Source organism: Centruroides sculpturatus, unplaced genomic scaffold (genome assembly GCF_000671375.1).
Source record: "Centruroides sculpturatus isolate CEXI.00-Female unplaced genomic scaffold, Cexi_2.0 scaffold487, whole genome shotgun sequence".
Taxonomy (NCBI): domain Eukaryota; kingdom Metazoa; phylum Arthropoda; class Arachnida; order Scorpiones; family Buthidae; genus Centruroides; species Centruroides sculpturatus.
In genome coordinates this window covers 226,522-248,762 of record NW_019384719.1, presented here as the reverse complement: position 1 = coordinate 248,762, position 22,241 = coordinate 226,522, and the positions used below count along the sequence as shown (strand labels likewise).

General features: G+C 23.9%; 1 protein-coding gene across 6 annotated transcripts in view; it reads right to left on the bottom strand.

Moving 5' to 3' along the window:
• Positions 1–22,241, bottom strand: part of LOC111627986 (muscleblind-like protein 1) — a 198,943-nt gene that overhangs the window by 56,843 nt on the left and 119,859 nt on the right. For 4 of the 6 annotated variants that reach the window (XR_002757099.1, XM_023371691.1, XM_023371694.1 and 1 more), the window contains one exon: positions 1,175–1,240. The exons of the other annotated variants lie outside the window; for them this stretch is intronic. Coding sequence is in view for 3 of the 4 variants with exons in the window: in XM_023371691.1 (XP_023227459.1) it covers positions 1,175–1,240 (66 nt within the window). In the remaining variant the exon portion in view is untranslated. The remainder of the gene's footprint in view (positions 1–1,174; positions 1,241–22,241) is intronic. 6 annotated transcript variants of the gene reach the window in all.

The following is a 22,241-nucleotide window of genomic DNA, read 5'->3' as shown; positions in this document are numbered from 1 at the left end:
AATTAACAAAATAATTTTCTGTAATTATTTTTTGTTTTCAATTAAACATTTTTATAATTATGATTTTTTATAAATAAATCTGTAATTGAGCTTCAGTTTTAGTATCAGATGAAACCATTTATCAAATTCAAAAAATTCAGATAAATAAATAAAAAAGAATTTAACATAATATTGAACTTTATATGAAATTTTTTATAAATACAAAAATAATTTAATTATAGAACATATTTATATTCAATACAGCTTTATTTGTAAAACAAGAATTAAATGTAAAAAATTTTTAATAGTTAATGCTTGTTTTATTAAGTTGAAATGTTTTAAGCAAGCTTGTATTTTAACATTTACTTCATTTAATATTTAGAATTTTTGTTTTGTTTATATTAATGTTATATTTTGCTATCAAAACTATTGCAATAAAACAAAAATATAAATTTGCATAAAACTTCTCTTTTTATGAGCAAAAGCGATTTCAAAATGATGTATGGAGATAATTCAAACATATTTAACATAAACTGATTTTTGTAGTAAAATGTTTTTCAAGAATTGTGAAACAAAATAAATAAATAAAAAATAATGTTTAATTCATTCAGAATTATATTCCAAATATATGATCAAATTATTAAATGATATTTTTTTCAAATTAATTTATAATTTAAAAACTGACACTCAATAAACTTTAATATTACCTTTGCCTATTTAGAATACTTACAGACACCAATAAAATTAAAATTAAGTGTAGCAAGCTTTATTATGTAAAACTATATTATGATAATTTTATAATGTTGTTAATATAAAATTTATGCACACAAGAATCATTATTCTTTATATTTAACAATTTAAATTGTCAAAATTACTATATTATTTGAAATGATTGCATGCAAAATCATAAATATCTAGTTTAATTATAAATTCTAGAAAAATTTTTAAGAAATTAAATAAAAATAAATAAATTATACTACAGATATATTCATTACAGCATCAAATAAAGATCAATTGCATGCATCTAACCAAAAAACACAGATATTGCTGCTTGAAGCCAAGGGGAATTATTTGTTCAAGAAAATTATTTATTTCCCTGTTTATCATTCAATACACCTTCTATATAATATGAAATTGCACTGTACTTCTACAGCAGACTAGGAGAGCTACATGCAAAAGCACTAAGGGCCAATACCAGAATGAGGTCATCAGCATGGTCACGGGGGCGCTTCTTGCCGACCAAGGTCTCGACCACGTGCGGCTAATTAGTATGCAGAGCAGTTGGTGGTGATGTTTTGGCAGGTGGCAGGGAGTGGGCAGAGGTGGCAGCACATGATACAGCAAGCAGCAAGGCGATGAAAGAAACCAAAACAAAAGAGCAACAATTATGGTTCAGCTCACCATGTCAAAATGCATGCAGTATAAAAAGAGCCACTCACTTCAACCAAGAAACACTCTACTAATCAAAAAAAGACCTTGTTCTTCATAAACACTGTGATAAGTTAATGAAAATATGAAGCATTATGAACATTGTAAAAGTAATATATGAATGTGATTCCTTGTTAATTTTTTGTAATATTGAATAGCTTTGACAAACTGAAATTATTTTATTCCAATATATTGTTATTTTGCAAAAATAACACAATATAATCAACTGATCATAATACATGTGTTTCCTACACATAAAGTAAATCACAAAAAGAAATTTCAGAATATAAGTAAATTTTATCACACTTCATTCTTATTCATTAATTAATTTAATACATTTCCAATATAAAACATTTAAAATATATTTTTCTAAATATGATTAAAAAATATACAAATACTTATCTAATAGCAGATACAAACATTTTTGGCTTTTTTGAGAAGCCAAAAACATTTGTAACACATACAATTACCTACTGAAAAAATAAGCAAGATGTGTTTATCACTACAGTTACATTTATTCCAGTTTGGATAACTCATTTTCAACTACTTGCTAACAACTCTAATTTATTCTTTTGAACATAAAAAAATTAATACTAATGAAAAGTTTATATATAAATCACATACATATATATTGTCATTAAATTCTTGACACATGTTCTAAAATATAATTTATTTAATTANAAAATTTATTTTATTTAAATAAATTTTTTAATAAATATAATAAAAATTATTAATTTATTATTTTAAAATATTATTCCAAATTAAACTATAGTTGACTGGAATAGCTTATTATTTTTAATCCTTTAATAAACAATAACAACATAATATATGGATTCATAATTTATTGAATTTATTTTTTACTTTTTCAATAAATAATTTTTTTTTATTTATTAAATTATTGAAAGCTATTTTTTAAACTATTAATCTGTATCTTTTACGTATTTGTCCTTCTAATGGCTGACGAAGTTTTTTTTCATTTCCAAAATATCATTAAAAGTTTTGTCTAAACGTTCTTGGTATCTTTTACCTTCAAAACAGACTTTTGAAACCTTGAATAATAAAAATTTACAATCATGATTGTTTAACTATTGATAAATGCTTTTGAATCCTGCTCTGAATTTAAATATTTCATATTCTGTAATAAACATTTATGTAGATAAAAAATGGTATTGATAAAAACATACAAACAACTAAAAACTAAATTCATATTTTAAAATGCCCATTATTTTGATCTCATCAATATTTCACTTTTATGTATGTTCATAATGTTAAATATTACAATTCTACTAAAAGTCCAACTTATTTAAAATTATAATCAGTTTTATAACTTTAATTTAGATGTTTTCTTGATTGATTTTTGCACAAGTGCTGTTAAATTTTACTGTTTTCATGCTAATTACATTGCTTAACCCCTTTCTAATTAGGCATGAACTCCAGTAGCCTGTAACTGACATGAAATTTAAAAGTCTTGTCATGACACTGGTACAAAAAGTAATAAATTTAATTTAAACACAAACACCTAAGCCAGCATACCTCAAATTAACACATTAAAACGTTAGTAAAAATGTGTTAATTTGAGGTATGTTGTGGTATAGGTGTTTTTGTTTGTGTTTAAATTAATTTGTCCCAGTATTGGAAACTTATTAATAAATTTAATGTTAATGTTTTTATCTAAAATTGTATAAGTAATTAAAATTGGTAATAACTCTAAATAAATCTGACTTCTAGAACAAATAAAAACAATTTGATTCAAGAATTTAAAAACATTATGAACAAATACAACTTGATATATTAATATAACTAGAAAAACTGACAGTAATGATAGAGAAGAATTTCTTGTTTTTATTTTAAAAAGATTTTTGGTTTTTTAAACATTGGCTTTTCAAAATATAATCTTTTTAAACTTGTATATATGAAATTTTAAATATCTTCAATGAAGGCAAAAGATGATGGAAATATTTATCATAATGTAAATCATCTTCAAATTGCTTTTCTCAGAGTAAAAACTTTTTAGAAAACTCAAAATTTATCAAGTTATATACTCATTATCATAAGTCAATGAAAGAATAAAGATTGAGAGATGATGATAAATTACTATATAATACTAATCTATAAATAAATAAAGTAAGAGAGTAGTATTTTTATAACTACTTCTTATGTTAAAAACAAGAAGCTAGATATACCCAACAAGTTAACAAGACTATGGTATGTGTAAACACAATGTTTTAATGATGCTTTTGGAAATGGAAAAACTTTGCCAATTATTATAAGAAATTCTAGCAAAACATGGAAAATATTAAAAATCATATACATTCTTGTACTATAATATAAACTATGCATTAATCTTTTATTAATAAAATAAATAATCTAAGATAAACTGAATATGTAAAAATTTCTTTATATTAATTTGATTACATTATGACATACTTTTCTGTAAATCCTTTAAATAAAACTTTCCATAAACAGTATTATAAATAAGAGCTGAAAAGCATTAAAGTATATCTTATAAATATTTATAGTTTTGACACAAAACAATTTTTTTATCTTATTGAAAATAAATTTAACAGAAACACAGAGCTGCAAAAAAATATTAATTATTTTAAATTATAATAAATAATAAATGTAAATTAAATTAAATCTATGAAATATATATATATATATTCACAGTGTTACATCAAGAACAAGATCATAAATGGTTAAACAGCACCCTCACAAAGTCAAAAAAGTCACTCAAGGGTCCCATGCAGTGCATTAGCAAACACACATCTCCCCTTCAAAATCAATCCCACTTAATATATTTTAGTATTATATCATCACTGCTAAGCAAGCTTCAATAATCAAAGCTATATTTTAGCTGTTTATCAGAAACTGATATTGTTTTTATACTTGAGAAGAAAAATTCTTGTAAAAATAAATTTTTATCAATTATTGTTTCACATAGTTTATGTGAAACAATTATTGGAAATGATTCGAGTTTCTAGAAATTTATTTTTATTTGAAAACACACACACACACACACACACTTCTTCAAATCAATTAAACAAAATTTCAGTCATACATTAAAAAATAAAAATAAAGATACAATACTAACTGGGAGAGAGTATGATTTCTAATCAATGAAATAACCTCAGGCATAACATTGCATGAGAAAGTCATGCCAAAACAAAATATTTTATTTAATTTTCATTGTTGAAGAATATTGTGCTTGAATTTTATAAAGCAATTATAAAATTCATATTTAATATACATATTTAATATTAATCTTATGAATGTTTTTAATGATTATAAAGTAATTATTGTTTTAATATACAGTTATTAATGAATTCAAATATTATGTATTAAAACTCCCCAGTTTAATAATATATAAGAATGTGACTTATAACATTTATTTTCAGATTCAAAATAATTTATTTTTTATTTTAAAAATATATTATTTCATTAAATTTACATTATAATTATAATATAATATTTAATAAATTTATTTTTTTTAGAATAAAACTAAATTAATATTGTTTGCAAATAAAAATACTTAATGATTCTTTAAAATACTTTTTAAAATGTTGAAAAATATATTAGTTAATCTTCTACTAAATAAAATTAAAAATAATCATTGTGATTGTTGATGAATTAAAGTAGATTTTTAATCAAAATATTATAAAAACATTAGTATTATTTCAGTATAAATGCAAACTCTTGAAAATATTATTAAATTTCTTCAAATTTACAATTTTATCACATTGACAATATTTAAAATATTTATTATAAATTTTAGGAAAGCTGCAATATTACCAATTTTAATTCATTTCTTTGATAAAATGTATAGAAATTATTAATGATCAAAATAATTTTTTTACATTTAAAGATATTTTGGTGAATATTATATTACTATTCAGATGTTTTCATTATTATTATTATTATTATTTTAAGAATATCAATTATTATTATAACATTTTGTATTAAAATGTATTCTGATATGTTTAGTACTTGTGGAAGTTAACAAAAATAAAATGTAAACTTAATGTTATACTGTATATACTTTTATATTTGATTTTACATTCTTAACAATTTTTAGATAAAAAATTTAAACACTTGAAAATTGACTATTTTAAAGTATCAACTACTCATAATACGTGTATTACATTATTATTAAATTTATTTATTTTGATATCTGTTTTAGAACATTTTTCAATGTAAAACTTACACACACACATCTATATATATATATAAGTAGTTGCAAAAATTTGTTTTGTTGACTACTCTATATAATCACATCAAATTTTGTATAAACTTTATTTTAATATCATTGGTTATTAATTATTTTAATATCTTATTTCATAAAGCATATAAATTTATTTAAAAGCTAAATTTACAAGTTTATTAAGTTAATTATTAGTTACAGTTATCTCATATATATAAAGACTATCAAAAAAAATTTTTGTGTGTGTATTTAATTTTATATAAATTATATACACATGCACATTTTCTACAAAGAACCTGCAAAAGCTTCAGTTTCAGAATATACAATTATAATTGTTGGGGTAGTAATCATTTGCTATATAGCATTACTTTGCAGATGTAAATAAATAAAATAAAAAAATACATTAATTTAATATATCAGCATATCTGAAATATTTCAATATTATCCTACATACTGTATATACATTTATATAAATATTTATAACTATTTAAACTATTTTAATAATACATGTATATATATATATATATGTATGCATGTATTATTTCTTAAACAAATAAAATTCTAGAGCATGAACTTTAAATAAAGTTTTAACCTTTTATGCAAATCTTATAAATAAAAGTCCTTTGATAATTTCACATAATTGATGAATTCCAGATTACTGTTGTGAGAAATTTGTAAAAATTATTCAGTGTCAAAAAAGAAATGAAAGATATGATATTTGTTTCCATTAAAGCACAGTATCAGATACTGACAAAGAATATGTCCTTTTTCATTTTTTAATAACAAAGATGATAAGTTTGGAAACTCATTACTTTTAGCAATTTATACAAATAACAAACTTGCAAAAAAGACAAATATAGTTTTGACTAAATTGCAAAAATAATTTAATTTGATGATTAAAAGTATAAGGAAATCCATGTTATGAATTAGATTCATTTTACACAGTCAAAAAATTTAAAAAGAGTCCAATCTCTGATTGTCTATCTCAAAATTTGAGTTTTATAGATATTTTTATATGAAATGTCTAATTTTTTGTGTTAAAAGATCATTTGCAAGAAAGATTGTTTTTAATGTTATCATATAGTAGAGACAAAAATTAATAAACAGCAGAAAATTTTTTCCATTTAAACTAATAAATATTTAAAATAAATCCTTGTTATAAATTTTACTTGTTTCAAAACAAGTAATAATCAAAAAATTTTAATTATTGTTACAAACTAGTTGTTAATAATCAAAAAATTTTAAAGGAATCAAATCTGTAATACAAAAAAATGTTGTAAATATATAGCATTACTTGAAACATAATTGTGTTGTTTAAAAGATGGCTACAAATATTTTTAAAAAGATGCACTGGATCAGTGATAAACTCAATGATTTTTCCAAATAATGTAAAATATGATATTTACATTTACTAATTTTCTGCTAACAAATAATCTTTCAAGTAATATAATAGATTGTAAACCAGTGGCTCTCAATCCATGTTCCTCAAACTTGCCCCAAGTGTTCCACAAAAAATAAATAAATAAATAAATAAATAAATGCATAGCTTTTAGAGATTTATGAAAATATTTATGATTAAAATTTACATTGAGCAATTGGATTTTAGAATGACAATCAATTAAGCAAGATTAGCATCATTTGTAAATTATAAATTAGCTAATGTATTATTCACATATTTCTAACAGATTATTTCAAGTATATTGGTAGCGAACCTGAAAACACAAAGTCACTTCTTGACAGTTAATGAAAATTACAAAATAACAGAAAAGCAAATGAAGAATTATGCACAAAAACTGTTACATTACGATAACCTTAACTATAAGATTTTGTGTACTTAGTTTAAATGTAAGACCATTAATTAATTATTGTAACATTATACATATGTAAAATATATGAAATAAATTCACGGCAAACAGTTTTCAGTAAAAAATATTGTTTAACAATATGAATGTCCTCATTTTATTAATTATATAGTAGATTCAGATGACTGAATCATTTTCAAAAATTAACAGCAAGATTTGGAATTTCAATATATTCTTTTTCAAAATATTAAAAAAATTCCTTGATTCTCTTGTCTGTTATTTAATTAATTAACTATTAGCAATTGATAATTTTACATATTCAATTTTTTGTGTGTTCTAAAAATTGTTGAAGATAATTGTAAATTATTCTTAATTTATTTCATTCCTGAAAAATAGTATTTGTAATTCAGAGATCATATATATAAAACTGGTATTTGTTATATGATATTTCTTTAAACAGAGATACAGAAAACAGACAATATAAAGTAAAAATAAAACAGAAAGAATATGGCTCTATTTGCATTTAACCAAAAAGCTATTTAATAGAGTAACTGTGTTCAATACACAGTTATCCTATAATACAAAAAATTATCAAAAACATAAATTATTTTCTTTGGAAATAATATCTACATATCTCTATCATGAATCAATTACTTATTAGTAACAAACTTACATTTTCTACTAAATACATTATTTATATATAAAGTTCTAAATACTTAAAACCCAGCAAGAAAATTTTATTTTAAAATTTTTTGTAACTTTTTATTTAAATAGTTATTTATTTGTATTGTTAAACAGCACCCTCACAAAGTCAAAAAAGTCACTCAAGGGTCCCATGCAGTGCATTAGCAAACACACATCTCCCCTTCAAAATCAATCCCACTTAATATATTTTAGTATTATATCATCACTGCTAAGCAAGCTTCAATAATCAAAGCTATATTTTAGCTGTTTATCAGAAACTGATATTGTTTTTATACTTGAGAAGAAAAATTCTTGTAAAAATAAATTTTTATCAATTATTGTTTCACATAGTTTATGTGAAACAATTATTGGAAATGATTCGANTACTTCCAGTTATTCAAAGATTTCTAAAAATGCTTCCAGCTCTCAAGTCATTCTTTCTTTTACAGAACAAACCACCAACTATACTGAAAAAGTTTTTTGAATATCTATTAAATGAAATTTATTTATGGCATTTACATTCTCTAATTAGTGTACTCTGTACTCATACTAGCAAATAAAAAAAATAACTCCTTTATTGATGTGATGAAAGATTTTTCATCTTTATAAGACCTCCTTTACGAAAGGATATAAATTTCATGCCATTCAAAGTGAAGGACTTTCTAAAACAAATAGAAAACAATGACTATAAATCTGAAGTGCAACAGTTTTAATGCAATGCAGAAACACAGTATGAAGAATGTTTCAATATTTTAAATTTGTAAATGCAACTTTTCAAAAATTTTCTGGGTTTGTGGCTAGATCTTGAAGATATCTCCTGGAAAGATGTACAAATAAGTACAGTATAAAATTTTTGATGGAAAAAATGAATTTGATGATACTAAGTATTTTATCAGTTCAATTTGGAGAAATTTGTTGCCACATATGATGAAAAGTTTGTTTCAAGTCATAAGAAATGGTGCAACTGCATTGAATATTGTGAAACTGAAGGGCAATAAATGAAATTGTGAATAAAGCTGTTAATATTTGTGATGAATGATTCTTTCCATCCATAGAGGCATGAGATTAAATCTAGTGACTAATATACATGGGCTCAACAGTAATTAAGAAGTATGGACGACTCATGCTTTCTGTAAGTCATGTTATTTTTCTCACATTCGCTGTCACTGGGCATTTTTTTAATACTCCAGAATATATTTTTATATGAAATGGCTAATATAATTTAAGCCATAAAGCTTTTAAAAGTAAAAGGTTAGCCACAATATATTACCATATCTCCTATAGTTATAAAATTTTTCAGAACTTTATGCTCTATTCTGGGCATTAAGTTGATTGTTGCATTTTTCATATTGGAGTTTCACAATATGGTAACCATAAATATATACACATATTCAGTATGTATTAAGAATTTCAAACTGCTTCCTGATGATGATAAAAAAAGCAATATATATATATATATAGCTACATTTACTAAATTATATCCTAATAAATTTATCTGACCAATGTAAAATTTATTAGACTCAAATATTATGCATTTAAAAAATATATATTTAAATGTTTAATAGCTTTCATTAAAGCAAACTCTTTCATTTGTGGATGTTATTAACTCTTAATTAAATTTCAAATAAATAAATGTAATTTTATTGGTTATTAAAAATAATCACTTGAAACTGAAATATATATACTTTTAAATCAATATTTTATATTTTACAATATAAAATACTGATTTAAAAGTATTCATATACTATTCTTATTTCATACTTACCTTTAATTATTAATATTGAAATGTGAACAAATTATAATATTTATTATATTACATCCTAGAGATTATTGAATTTTATTAATAAATTAAGAAATATGTTTAAATTATTTAAATATAACTTAAAATAAATAATTTAGAAATGTGATACGAAAGTAAAGCCTGAAATATAGTCTGACTAACAGTGCAACAGTTTAGTACAGTGCTTTATTCAAAAATATTAAACATTTTAAGCTGAAACATTAATTTTAATATTTTATTTATTTCTAATTTAAATTTAAAGAATATAGCCAAGAGTTCTTATAACTAAATTTACTGATTCTACATAAATAAAACATAAGAAATAAATATAAACTTACTATAAAACTATACTGTTCACTATAAATATGCTTTTATATAATATAGGTTACCAATCACAAATTAATAACTATAACATGATATATGTTTTAAGAAATATCAAGGGATCACAAATATAGTAGTCATCACTCATTGCTGCTTTAAATCAAACTTGTTTAAAAATATTTGAGAATTATAAAATTACTGTTAACTTTCACTTTATTCTACTTATAAATTTTAAATAGAATAAATTATAAATTTTCCAATTTTAAAAAACTTTTTTTTTTTTTTAATTTAAAATAAATTTAACAGACTTATATGTAAGAATAAAATCAAACTATAATTTCTAACCAAAACAAAAGGTAATCATAAGTGAATACTATTTTTAATTTGTCAACATAATAGTTACTAATTATGAAGACTTGAATATTTTTAATGAAATGTTCATTATATGCTTTTATTTGCTTTTTACAATTTTTGACATAAAATCTATAAGTTACTAGTGGATTTATATTCACTAATGACAGAGAAGAAATATTGCAAAAATATTACTAAAATTATCACAACATATAGAAATTGTTGAATTGTAATATGAAAAATAAAAAAATTTTATAACTTTCAATAATTTATTTATTGAAAGTTTTGATATGCCAATGACTCAGATAGGCATTGATTAACACAATTTATTAGAATAATGAAAATTCTGTTATTTTGGTGTTATAATTTAAGCAAAAAAGTCAGATTATTTCCTTCATATACATTAATCGAATGATTAAACTGTTTAAAATTTAAATCAACTTCTCAAAGTTTTGATAATAAAACAAATGTTTTATATACCATTTTGAAAATTTCTGTTAGATATATTCTTATATATACACAGTATTGAACCAAATATCTGGATTCCAGAAATTTAGAATTACCAGAAAACCAGCTGTTTTTGAAACTGGTTAGTTTTGAACTTGGCAGGCTGTAATAGAGTTGTAGTTTGCTGTGCAGCTACTTTGTTTTTATTGCGTGACACCAGTTCCAGTGTGACTGCTGGCATAGTGTGTGATAAATATAATTTCATTCTTTATTTTCCATTGTTTTATATTTTGAATTTTCTGGTTTTCTGGACATAGGCTATTGAGCCTCTGTCCAGAAAACCAGAAAATCCAGCAATCTGGACCATTTTTGATCTCAAGTATGCTGGATATTTGGTCTAGTATTGTATATAAATATATATATTAAAAATCTATTATTATATATATATTGTGTGTGTTCAAAAATCATATTATAGGAATCAATTCAGAAATTTAAAAATTTTACTGAATTTTTACAATTTGAATTTACTAGACAAGACAAACTATATATCATAAATAATTTAAAATACATTATACTACATATTTACATTTTACTGCAAATTTTATAAAATTAAAAAAAAATTGAAAAATTTGTATATAATTTCCTATTAATTTTGAAACATTTTATGATATAAAATAGAAAATTTATAGATACAATATATAATTTGAATTATAAATATGTATATAATAAGAACTGAATAATTTTAAATAGTATTTGCACTAAAATCTTAATGAAACTTTCAATTTTAGGAAATCATATTAATATTTAAATTACTGCAACTAATTGAACAAGAAAATCAGAGGTGTAATTTTGCTCATTGTGGTAATTATACTGACCATACCTGAATTTAAATTCACACCTGCAAAAATGGGAGTATGTAAAAGGAATATACAGTATATGCTGTAAAAAGAGTAAAATTTATATCAGAATCCAAGATATTTTTATTTTAAAATATTCTAATTAATATTTAAATTTTATAGTTCACATATTATCTTACTAAAATGTAAAAATATTTGATACAATAAAACTATAAATTGTAAATCCAAAACTTGTAAAAGCAATTCATAGCTATGAACAATTTGTTATAGGTAAATTTTCTTTCTTACTTGTTAGTTATTTTCTAATTTATATATATTTACAATATTTACAAGAAAATAAATATTAACAGTTAAAACATTCAATAAAAACTATGTCATCAATATAACTCAAAATTATATGAAATATATATTAAAATATATTCCTTAAATTCTAAATAGATTACAATATTACTTAGTAATGTTGAAATTTTTAAAGCTTTTTAAAATACTAGTATTTTTCTTGCATTTATTGAGTTAGTTTTGGAATTACAACATTATATGTCAAAAACTTTTTATTTCTTATGATTGGTATTTAAGAAAACAACTTATTAATAAAACGGCAAGCATTATCATCATGATAATTCTATAAATGCTAATTTATGTATGACTGAAAATACTATTTGTTACATATTTATAAGTAGTTTCTGAAGCATTTCTAAAATACATAACGGTTATTCATAAATTTATAATTAACATATTTCAATTACATAAACCTTTAAATTTAATTTCTCTTGTTATCTGTTTCATAATATTTTGTAAAGTTTTTAAGAATAACCAATTTCTATTCTTTAATAATACATAATTACTTCAAGTCAAAGAGTTAATTATTTTAATAGCCATGTCTTATGTAAAGTTGAACATTAATTGAATAGCAACATTTTGCTTAAATATGAACGTGATAAAAGTACAGTAATCTTTCAATGATTGTAAATGTGCTAAATATAATACCTTTGCTAATATATGAATATTTTTTATATTTAAAATTGTATCTATTTTTTAAAATTCTACTACACTTTTTCATGTCATGGAAAACTAACCAACTACTTTATGATGGCTCTATAACAGCGGTCGCCAAACTTTTTTAACCGTCGACCCCCAACCACTTTCCAAAGCCTCACATTGACCCCCACCATAAAGTTTTATTACAAGTGTATGTGTATGAGCAAAAAGAAAAAAAAAAGGTTGTAACCCCTTAGCTGCATCGACCCCTAATCAACCCCCAATGATGTTGCATCGACCACTTTGGCAATCCCTGCTCTATAACAATAAATAATTTTAAAATTGTTACTGTAAATTATAATATTTATTATTCTTTAGAATATAAAAATATATGAGGCTACATGTTTTAATAATGCTTAAATGATTATAAATTATGAATTATCTATACACCTTTATTTCATTAATTTATCTGTACTGCAAAATATTGATATTCTATCAAAATTCAGTGTGCTGTAATTTATTTGTAAGTATTTAACTGTTTCAATTTAATTTTATTTCTATCATATATAATAAAGATATCAATTATTGAGTTAAAAATATTCCTTGTGTACAAAGTCAATAAATAAAATACTCCTTTCAGTCAACAAGTTCTAAGACAGAAGTTGTAAGAAATTATTTATTGGAAGATAAGAAAGTTATACAATACCATCTTCAAAGTATTTTCCTTCTTCAGCTATGCACTTCTGCTAGCATCAGTATCAATGCTGAATGTAGTCAACAAAGCTGTTTTTTGCAACCACCTTCAGAACCACTGTTATGGCTGTTTCAATTTCATCAGATGTGTAACATCAATTTTTCAGTTGTTTCTTCAACCTGGAGGTAGAAAAAATGTCTGCAATGCTAAGTCAGGAGAGTAAGGCAGTTGTAGGAGCAAGAGGGCACACTGTTCCTGGACAAATGCACTGCAACAAGAGTGGACTGATGTGCTGGTACATTGTCATGGTATAGGTGTCACGATTTTGAAGCCCACAATTCTGGTTGTTAATGTCAAATAGTGTCGTAAAAGCATTTTGGAATCTCCATTTTCCATAAAACATGTCACAACATATGACAAGGTTCAAGCAACTATGATGGCAATTCTCAAGATGATTGCAAAAAATGGCTTTGCTGACTGCTTCTAGCAGTGTTGACAGAAGTGCATAGCTGTAGAAGGGACCTTGAAGATAATATTGTATATTTTCTTCCAATAAATAATTTCTTACAACCTCTATCTCAGAAACAATTGACTGCAGGGAGTATTTACTGTATTACATGTAAATTTGGTCTTTTATTATTATATCTACATCTGATATCAATATCATAAAATTTTAATATATAATAAATGTATTAATTTAAATCATCAAACATTAATTTACAAAATTACAAATTCTGTTTATTACAGTAAACTGAAACTGAATAAATACATCTGAACACCAAAAAGCAGCAAATAATGTATATATCTAAACAAAACAAGTGTTTTCTTCTGTTTTAAATGGTCATCTTCAGGTTAGAAGAAATGCAGATAGAAACAAACTTTGCTTGTTTTCTTTCAGAAACAGCTTTCATTTGTTTCTGGAAGAAAATAAGCAAAAATTATTGAGACAACGCTGGGCTGCAATTTTTAACCATATTTTTAACTTATTTCATTTAAAATACATGCTCTCAATCTCAAATTAGTATTGTCTTGCCTTTGTACAACATACTTTTCCTGAAAACAACAGAGTCATTCTGGTCATCTATGTAACTCCATTCTGGGAAAAATTTTTGAATTGAAATCACATAACTTCCAGTCCAGACTAGATGTTCATATATCAGAGTCACCTGTTCCTAAGCTTTCTATATCTGGTCTCAACTTTCATCCAGCTAACATCGTTCTCATGATTAAGGAAGAACAAACAGCCAGTGAGAATTTATAGGTCTACAATTTTCCAAATTGCAGCCCAACAAATAATGATGAATATTAATTTGAAGTAAGAAAATGTACTATTCACCAATTGTTATTCAATTGAACATTTTCACAAATTCCTAAAATATACTGATATTTAAACAAGGTGTATATAAAAAATAATAAGCCAAGAGATTTTGGTAAAATATAAAGAAAACTACTCCACAATATTTGAAAAAAAAATTATCACTAATACTAAATGATTAATGATTCTTTAAAATATCTGCCAAAAGTTTTATTTGTCTTCTTCATGATTTAGACTCCTATTACTTATAACTCAAACAAAAATGATAAGCAATTAATGTGTTCTAACCTTCATTTTTGGCAAAGACTTCATTACAGATAATTAGTAATCAGAAAACTCCTAAGATACAAGAAAAATATCTATGAGTGTAGGTAGTTGAAAAACAAAATCATCAAAAACATTAAAATATTAAATATAAATAAAATATTAAAATTCCATCATATATTGTACTAATTTAAGGCCCTAAAAAAAAAGATGCCTGGGAAAAAATTAAAGTCGTGCCACTTTCAGTATAATTAAATACTCTTGATATTGAAATTTGATAAACAGTGATATACTTAAGCCACAATCTTACTCTCAAAATACAGAAATTGAAAAACCAAGTTTTTTTCTCTTATTATAATTTTGTAAAATTCGTTACTAAAATGTAAATAAATGTAACAAGTAAAATGAACACAATTCAATGACTGTATAATTTTAATAAATCTTTATTTGTTATTGATAGACAATTTAAAAATTTCTCAAAATTTATTGTAGTAAATGATTTCCTGATCTTAAATAGATACATTAAAGCATTTTCAGAAATACATCCTTTGCAATCAATGAAGAATTAGCATAATGATAATGTGATACAGAGGATGTTTATACATTTTCAGAANTATTAATATAATTTAATTTTTATTTAGTTTTAATTTTGAAAATATTCTTTAGTGCAATATATATATAGTGTTACCATTTTACCAATACATCCTCAAATATACACACATCCTCATTTTGGAGAGTAAAAAATTATTGTCCACATACATTTTTGTAGATTTCCTGTTTTTCCTCATTTTCAGTGATTGGACATTTTTTCTTCATTCTGGTAGTATCATATACAAAGACTTTTCTCTATTGGTAGCTGTGTAGTGCTAAATTTAGAATTCACAAGCTGACTACCCAACTAGTTAAATCAGCAACTGAGATGAGTTTTCCATTTCTGACATTACATTTTTAGCATTTTTGTTTTTACTTCACAATTCTGGTTTCAGTTCCAATTTTCATTAGTACCCAGTTTTACTTTTTGATCATATGTGGACAATGTATAGTGTTAGCTTTTGTTGCATTGTTACTGTTTATGATAACCTACAGTTTATCCATATACATTCATTATAGCAACTTCTTGCTTAAATCAACTTACTATACAAGTATAAATAAAATTTTATTCACTACAATACAATATATAGAAAAAGAATGTTTGATGTTTTTTCTGATTTTTCAATCATTATCTAGAAAGTTTCATAATTTAGTTTGAGGATATGTGCATATTGTTAATGATATTGAGATTAATTTTTCAATCTTAATTGTTCCAGATGATCAATCAATATGCCAAAAATAAAATGCAAATTTACAGACAGGCTCTCACAGAAATATTACTGTTTTTATCTTGGAAGAGAGGAATAGAAAGATGAATATATTGCTTGTAGTTCAGGAATATATGTTTTGGTTGCAAACCATGAAGTGTAAAACTTAAAATTATATATTGCCATTGAAAAACATCTGAAGATATGAAGATGAGCTAGCCACTGTGGTAACTTAGCTGAATTTGTTAATGCATCTTTAATTTTGAGATTTTTAAAAAAAGAACACTAACATTTAATAATGGCTAATATTAATAAGCCTCCTTATGCATGGACAGTTGAAAAATAAGTGCTAGTGTCAGAAGGAAGGATGAAGGAATAGTTTCCAATAAAGTAAAACAAGTAGGGAAAGTGGGATATGATAAGAGTGGTTCATGTTAAGATTGAGGAGATATTTCCATGCAGAGGAAGAGGAAGGAAGTCCTTGCTCCTGCTGTTTATGTATGTGTTGTTAATAAACTTGTTATAAATTTCACTCTATTCATGATGCTTATGTGGGAGGGGTGAGAAACAGTTTGAATGATTTTTGGCTGCCTGCCAATCTACTGCTGTGTTTAAAGTGCCAATCTACTGCTGTGTTTAAAGTACAGAGTTACATTACCTCTGTGTAGGAATGCAAAACTGTAGCATTTCCTCTTCTTAACTCCTTAAACATGAGATTGGCCAAAATTGACTTAACCCATTTGAGACAAAATTGGCCAAAGGAAAAGTCATTTGGCTGATTTTGCTATACAAATTCCCCTTGTAGCCTGATGGAAAAAACAATTTTGTCTCCAGGTACGTAGAAGGAAGAATTTTTCAGAGCTTAAAGAGTAAATGTCATCTTTATGTGTGATGAGCCTCATATTGAGGGATCAGAAGGTGTTGCTGTACTTCATCATACACTGCATTAATGCCCATCTCCTTGTTTATGGTTGCTGTATTTCCATTGCTGTATTTGTGATCCATAGGGTCTTAATCATTCTATAGGAGATGGTATAAAGTTGGGTTGTGTCAGTAAGCAATGAATTTACTATTGTTTTCAGTAATGGATTCATAAATTGATTAAGGGTTTTTGATTATGTGAATGTTAAGAAGGAAAAAGTAAGCTTATATTTTGGCATATTTTGATTGGTGTGTGAAAAGTTCTGGATGAAGCAAAGGATATTTCACTTCTAAAGGCCATTCTATAGTGCTAGACAAATGATCCTGCATAACTCCACATTTCAATCTGTGGCTTTGGAGCAGTTAGTTTAGGCATTCTTGATCCAAGGCATGCTAATGCAATACTATGTTTGTGGTCTTGGAAGAGACAATGGTAACAATTTCTTTGAAGTTTGAAGAAGTCAGTTAACTAAACATTAGTAGAAGTGAGATGATCTGCAAATGTTCTTAATAATTGCATTCAGCATGGCACAGATCTTGACATTAATGTACAAGCTTTGATAATGAAGATTTATAATTATATTGCAGTTTACACTCCATGTTGAGTCTCTAAAAGAGTTCTACAAGTTTATTGATGTAGAATACCAGAAACTTCTTAACTACAGTAAATCACTGTGGCTGTCTATACTTCCAGTTATTCAAAGATTTCTAAAAATGCTTCCAGCTCTCAAGTCATTCTTTCTTTTACAGAACAAACCACCAACTATACTGAAAAAGTTTTTTGAATATCTATTAAATGAAATTTATTTATGGCATTTACATTCTCTAATTAGTGTACTCTGTACTCATACTAGCAAATAAAAAAAATAACTCCTTTATTGATGTGATGAAAGATTTTTCATCTTTATAAGACCTCCTTTACGAAAGGATATAAATTTCATGCCATTCAAAGTGAAGGACTTTCTAAAACAAATAGAAAACAATGACTATAAATCTGAAGTGCAACAGTTTTAATGCAATGCAGAAACACAGTATGAAGAATGTTTCAATATTTTAAATTTGTAAATGCAACTTTTCAAAAATTTTCTGGGTTTGTGGCTAGATCTTGAAGATATCTCCTGGAAAGATGTACAAATAAGTACAGTATAAAATTTTTGATGGAAAAAATGAATTTGATGATACTAAGTATTTTATCAGTTCAATTTGGAGAAATTTGTTGCCACATATGATGAAAAGTTTGTTTCAAGTCATAAGAAATGGTGCAACTGCATTGAATATTGTGAAACTGAAGGGCAATAAATGAAATTGTGAATAAAGCTGTTAATATTTGTGATGAATGATTCTTTCCATCCATAGAGGCATGAGATTAAATCTAGTGACTAATATACATGGGCTCAACAGTAATTAAGAAGTATGGACGACTCATGCTTTCTGTAAGTCATGTTATTTTTCTCACATTCGCTGTCACTGGGCATTTTTTTAATACTCCAGAATATATTTTTATATGAAATGGCTAATATAATTTAAGCCATAAAGCTTTTAAAAGTAAAAGGTTAGCCACAATATATTACCATATCTCCTATAGTTATAAAATTTTTCAGAACTTTATGCTCTATTCTGGGCATTAAGTTGATTGTTGCATTTTTCATATTGGAGTTTCACAATATGGTAACCATAAATATATACACATATTCAGTATGTATTAAGAATTTCAAACTGCTTCCTGATGATGATAAAAAAAGCAATATATATATATATATAGCTACATTTACTAAATTATATCCTAATAAATTTATCTGACCAATGTAAAATTTATTAGACTCAAATATTATGCATTTAAAAAATATATATTTAAATGTTTAATAGCTTTCATTAAAGCAAACTCTTTCATTTGTGGATGTTATTAACTCTTAATTAAATTTCAAATAAATAAATGTAATTTTATTGGTTATTAAAAATAATCACTTGAAACTGAAATATATATACTTTTAAATCAATATTTTATATTTTACAATATAAAATACTGATTTAAAAGTATTCATATACTATTCTTATTTCATACTTACCTTTAATTATTAATATTGAAATGTGAACAAATTATAATATTTATTATATTACATCCTAGAGATTATTGAATTTTATTAATAAATTAAGAAATATGTTTAAATTATTTAAATATAACTTAAAATAAATAATTTAGAAATGTGATACGAAAGTAAAGCCTGAAATATAGTCTGACTAACAGTGCAACAGTTTAGTACAGTGCTTTATTCAAAAATATTAAACATTTTAAGCTGAAACATTAATTTTAATATTTTATTTATTTCTAATTTAAATTTAAAGAATATAGCCAAGAGTTCTTATAACTAAATTTACTGATTCTACATAAATAAAACATAAGAAATAAATATAAACTTACTATAAAACTATACTGTTCACTATAAATATGCTTTTATATAATATAGGTTACCAATCACAAATTAATAACTATAACATGATATATGTTTTAAGAAATATCAAGGGATCACAAATATAGTAGTCATCACTCATTGCTGCTTTAAATCAAACTTGTTTAAAAATATTTGAGAATTATAAAATTACTGTTAACTTTCACTTTATTCTACTTATAAATTTTAAATAGAATAAATTATAAATTTTCCAATTTTAAAAAACTTTTTTTTTTTTTTAATTTAAAATAAATTTAACAGACTTATATGTAAGAATAAAATCAAACTATAATTTCTAACCAAAACAAAAGGTAATCATAAGTGAATACTATTTTTAATTTGTCAACATAATAGTTACTAATTATGAAGACTTGAATATTTTTAATGAAATGTTCATTATATGCTTTTATTTGCTTTTTACAATTTTTGACATAAAATCTATAAGTTACTAGTGGATTTATATTCACTAATGACAGAGAAGAAATATTGCAAAAATATTACTAAAATTATCACAACATATAGAAATTGTTGAATTGTAATATGAAAAATAAAAAAATTTTATAACTTTCAATAATTTATTTATTGAAAGTTTTGATATGCCAATGACTCAGATAGGCATTGATTAACACAATTTATTAGAATAATGAAAATTCTGTTATTTTGGTGTTATAATTTAAGCAAAAAAGTCAGATTATTTCCTTCATATACATTAATCGAATGATTAAACTGTTTAAAATTTAAATCAACTTCTCAAAGTTTTGATAATAAAACAAATGTTTTATATACCATTTTGAAAATTTCTGTTAGATATATTCTTATATATACACAGTATTGAACCAAATATCTGGATTCCAGAAATTTAGAATTACCAGAAAACCAGCTGTTTTTGAAACTGGTTAGTTTTGAACTTGGCAGGCTGTAATAGAGTTGTAGTTTGCTGTGCAGCTACTTTGTTTTTATTGCGTGACACCAGTTCCAGTGTGACTGCTGGCATAGTGTGTGATAAATATAATTTCATTCTTTATTTTCCATTGTTTTATATTTTGAATTTTCTGGTTTTCTGGACATAGGCTATTGAGCCTCTGTCCAGAAAACCAGAAAATCCAGCAATCTGGACCATTTTTGATCTCAAGTATGCTGGATATTTGGTCTAGTATTGTATATAAATATATATATTAAAAATCTATTATTATATATATATTGTGTGTGTTCAAAAATCATATTATAGGAATCAATTCAGAAATTTAAAAATTTTACTGAATTTTTACAATTTGAATTTACTAGACAAGACAAACTATATATCATAAATAATTTAAAATACATTATACTACATATTTACATTTTACTGCAAATTTTATAAAATTAAAAAAAAATTGAAAAATTTGTATATAATTTCCTATTAATTTTGAAACATTTTATGATATAAAATAGAAAATTTATAGATACAATATATAATTTGAATTATAAATATGTATATAATAAGAACTGAATAATTTTAAATAGTATTTGCACTAAAATCTTAATGAAACTTTCAATTTTAGGAAATCATATTAATATTTAAATTACTGCAACTAATTGAACAAGAAAATCAGAGGTGTAATTTTGCTCATTGTGGTAATTATACTGACCATACCTGAATTTAAATTCACACCTGCAAAAATGGGAGTATGTAAAAGGAATATACAGTATATGCTGTAAAAAGAGTAAAATTTATATCAGAATCCAAGATATTTTTATTTTAAAATATTCTAATTAATATTTAAATTTTATAGTTCACATATTATCTTACTAAAATGTAAAAATATTTGATACAATAAAACTATAAATTGTAAATCCAAAACTTGTAAAAGCAATTCATAGCTATGAACAATTTGTTATAGGTAAATTTTCTTTCTTACTTGTTAGTTATTTTCTAATTTATATATATTTACAATATTTACAAGAAAATAAATATTAACAGTTAAAACATTCAATAAAAACTATGTCATCAATATAACTCAAAATTATATGAAATATATATTAAAATATATTCCTTAAATTCTAAATAGATTACAATATTACTTAGTAATGTTGAAATTTTTAAAGCTTTTTAAAATACTAGTATTTTTCTTGCATTTATTGAGTTAGTTTTGGAATTACAACATTATATGTCAAAAACTTTTTATTTCTTATGATTGGTATTTAAGAAAACAACTTATTAATAAAACGGCAAGCATTATCATCATGATAATTCTATAAATGCTAATTTATGTATGACTGAAAATACTATTTGTTACATATTTATAAGTAGTTTCTGAAGCATTTCTAAAATACATAACGGTTATTCATAAATTTATAATTAACATATTTCAATTACATAAACCTTTAAATTTAATTTCTCTTGTTATCTGTTTCATAATATTTTGTAAAGTTTTTAAGAATAACCAATTTCTATTCTTTAATAATACATAATTACTTCAAGTCAAAGAGTTAATTAT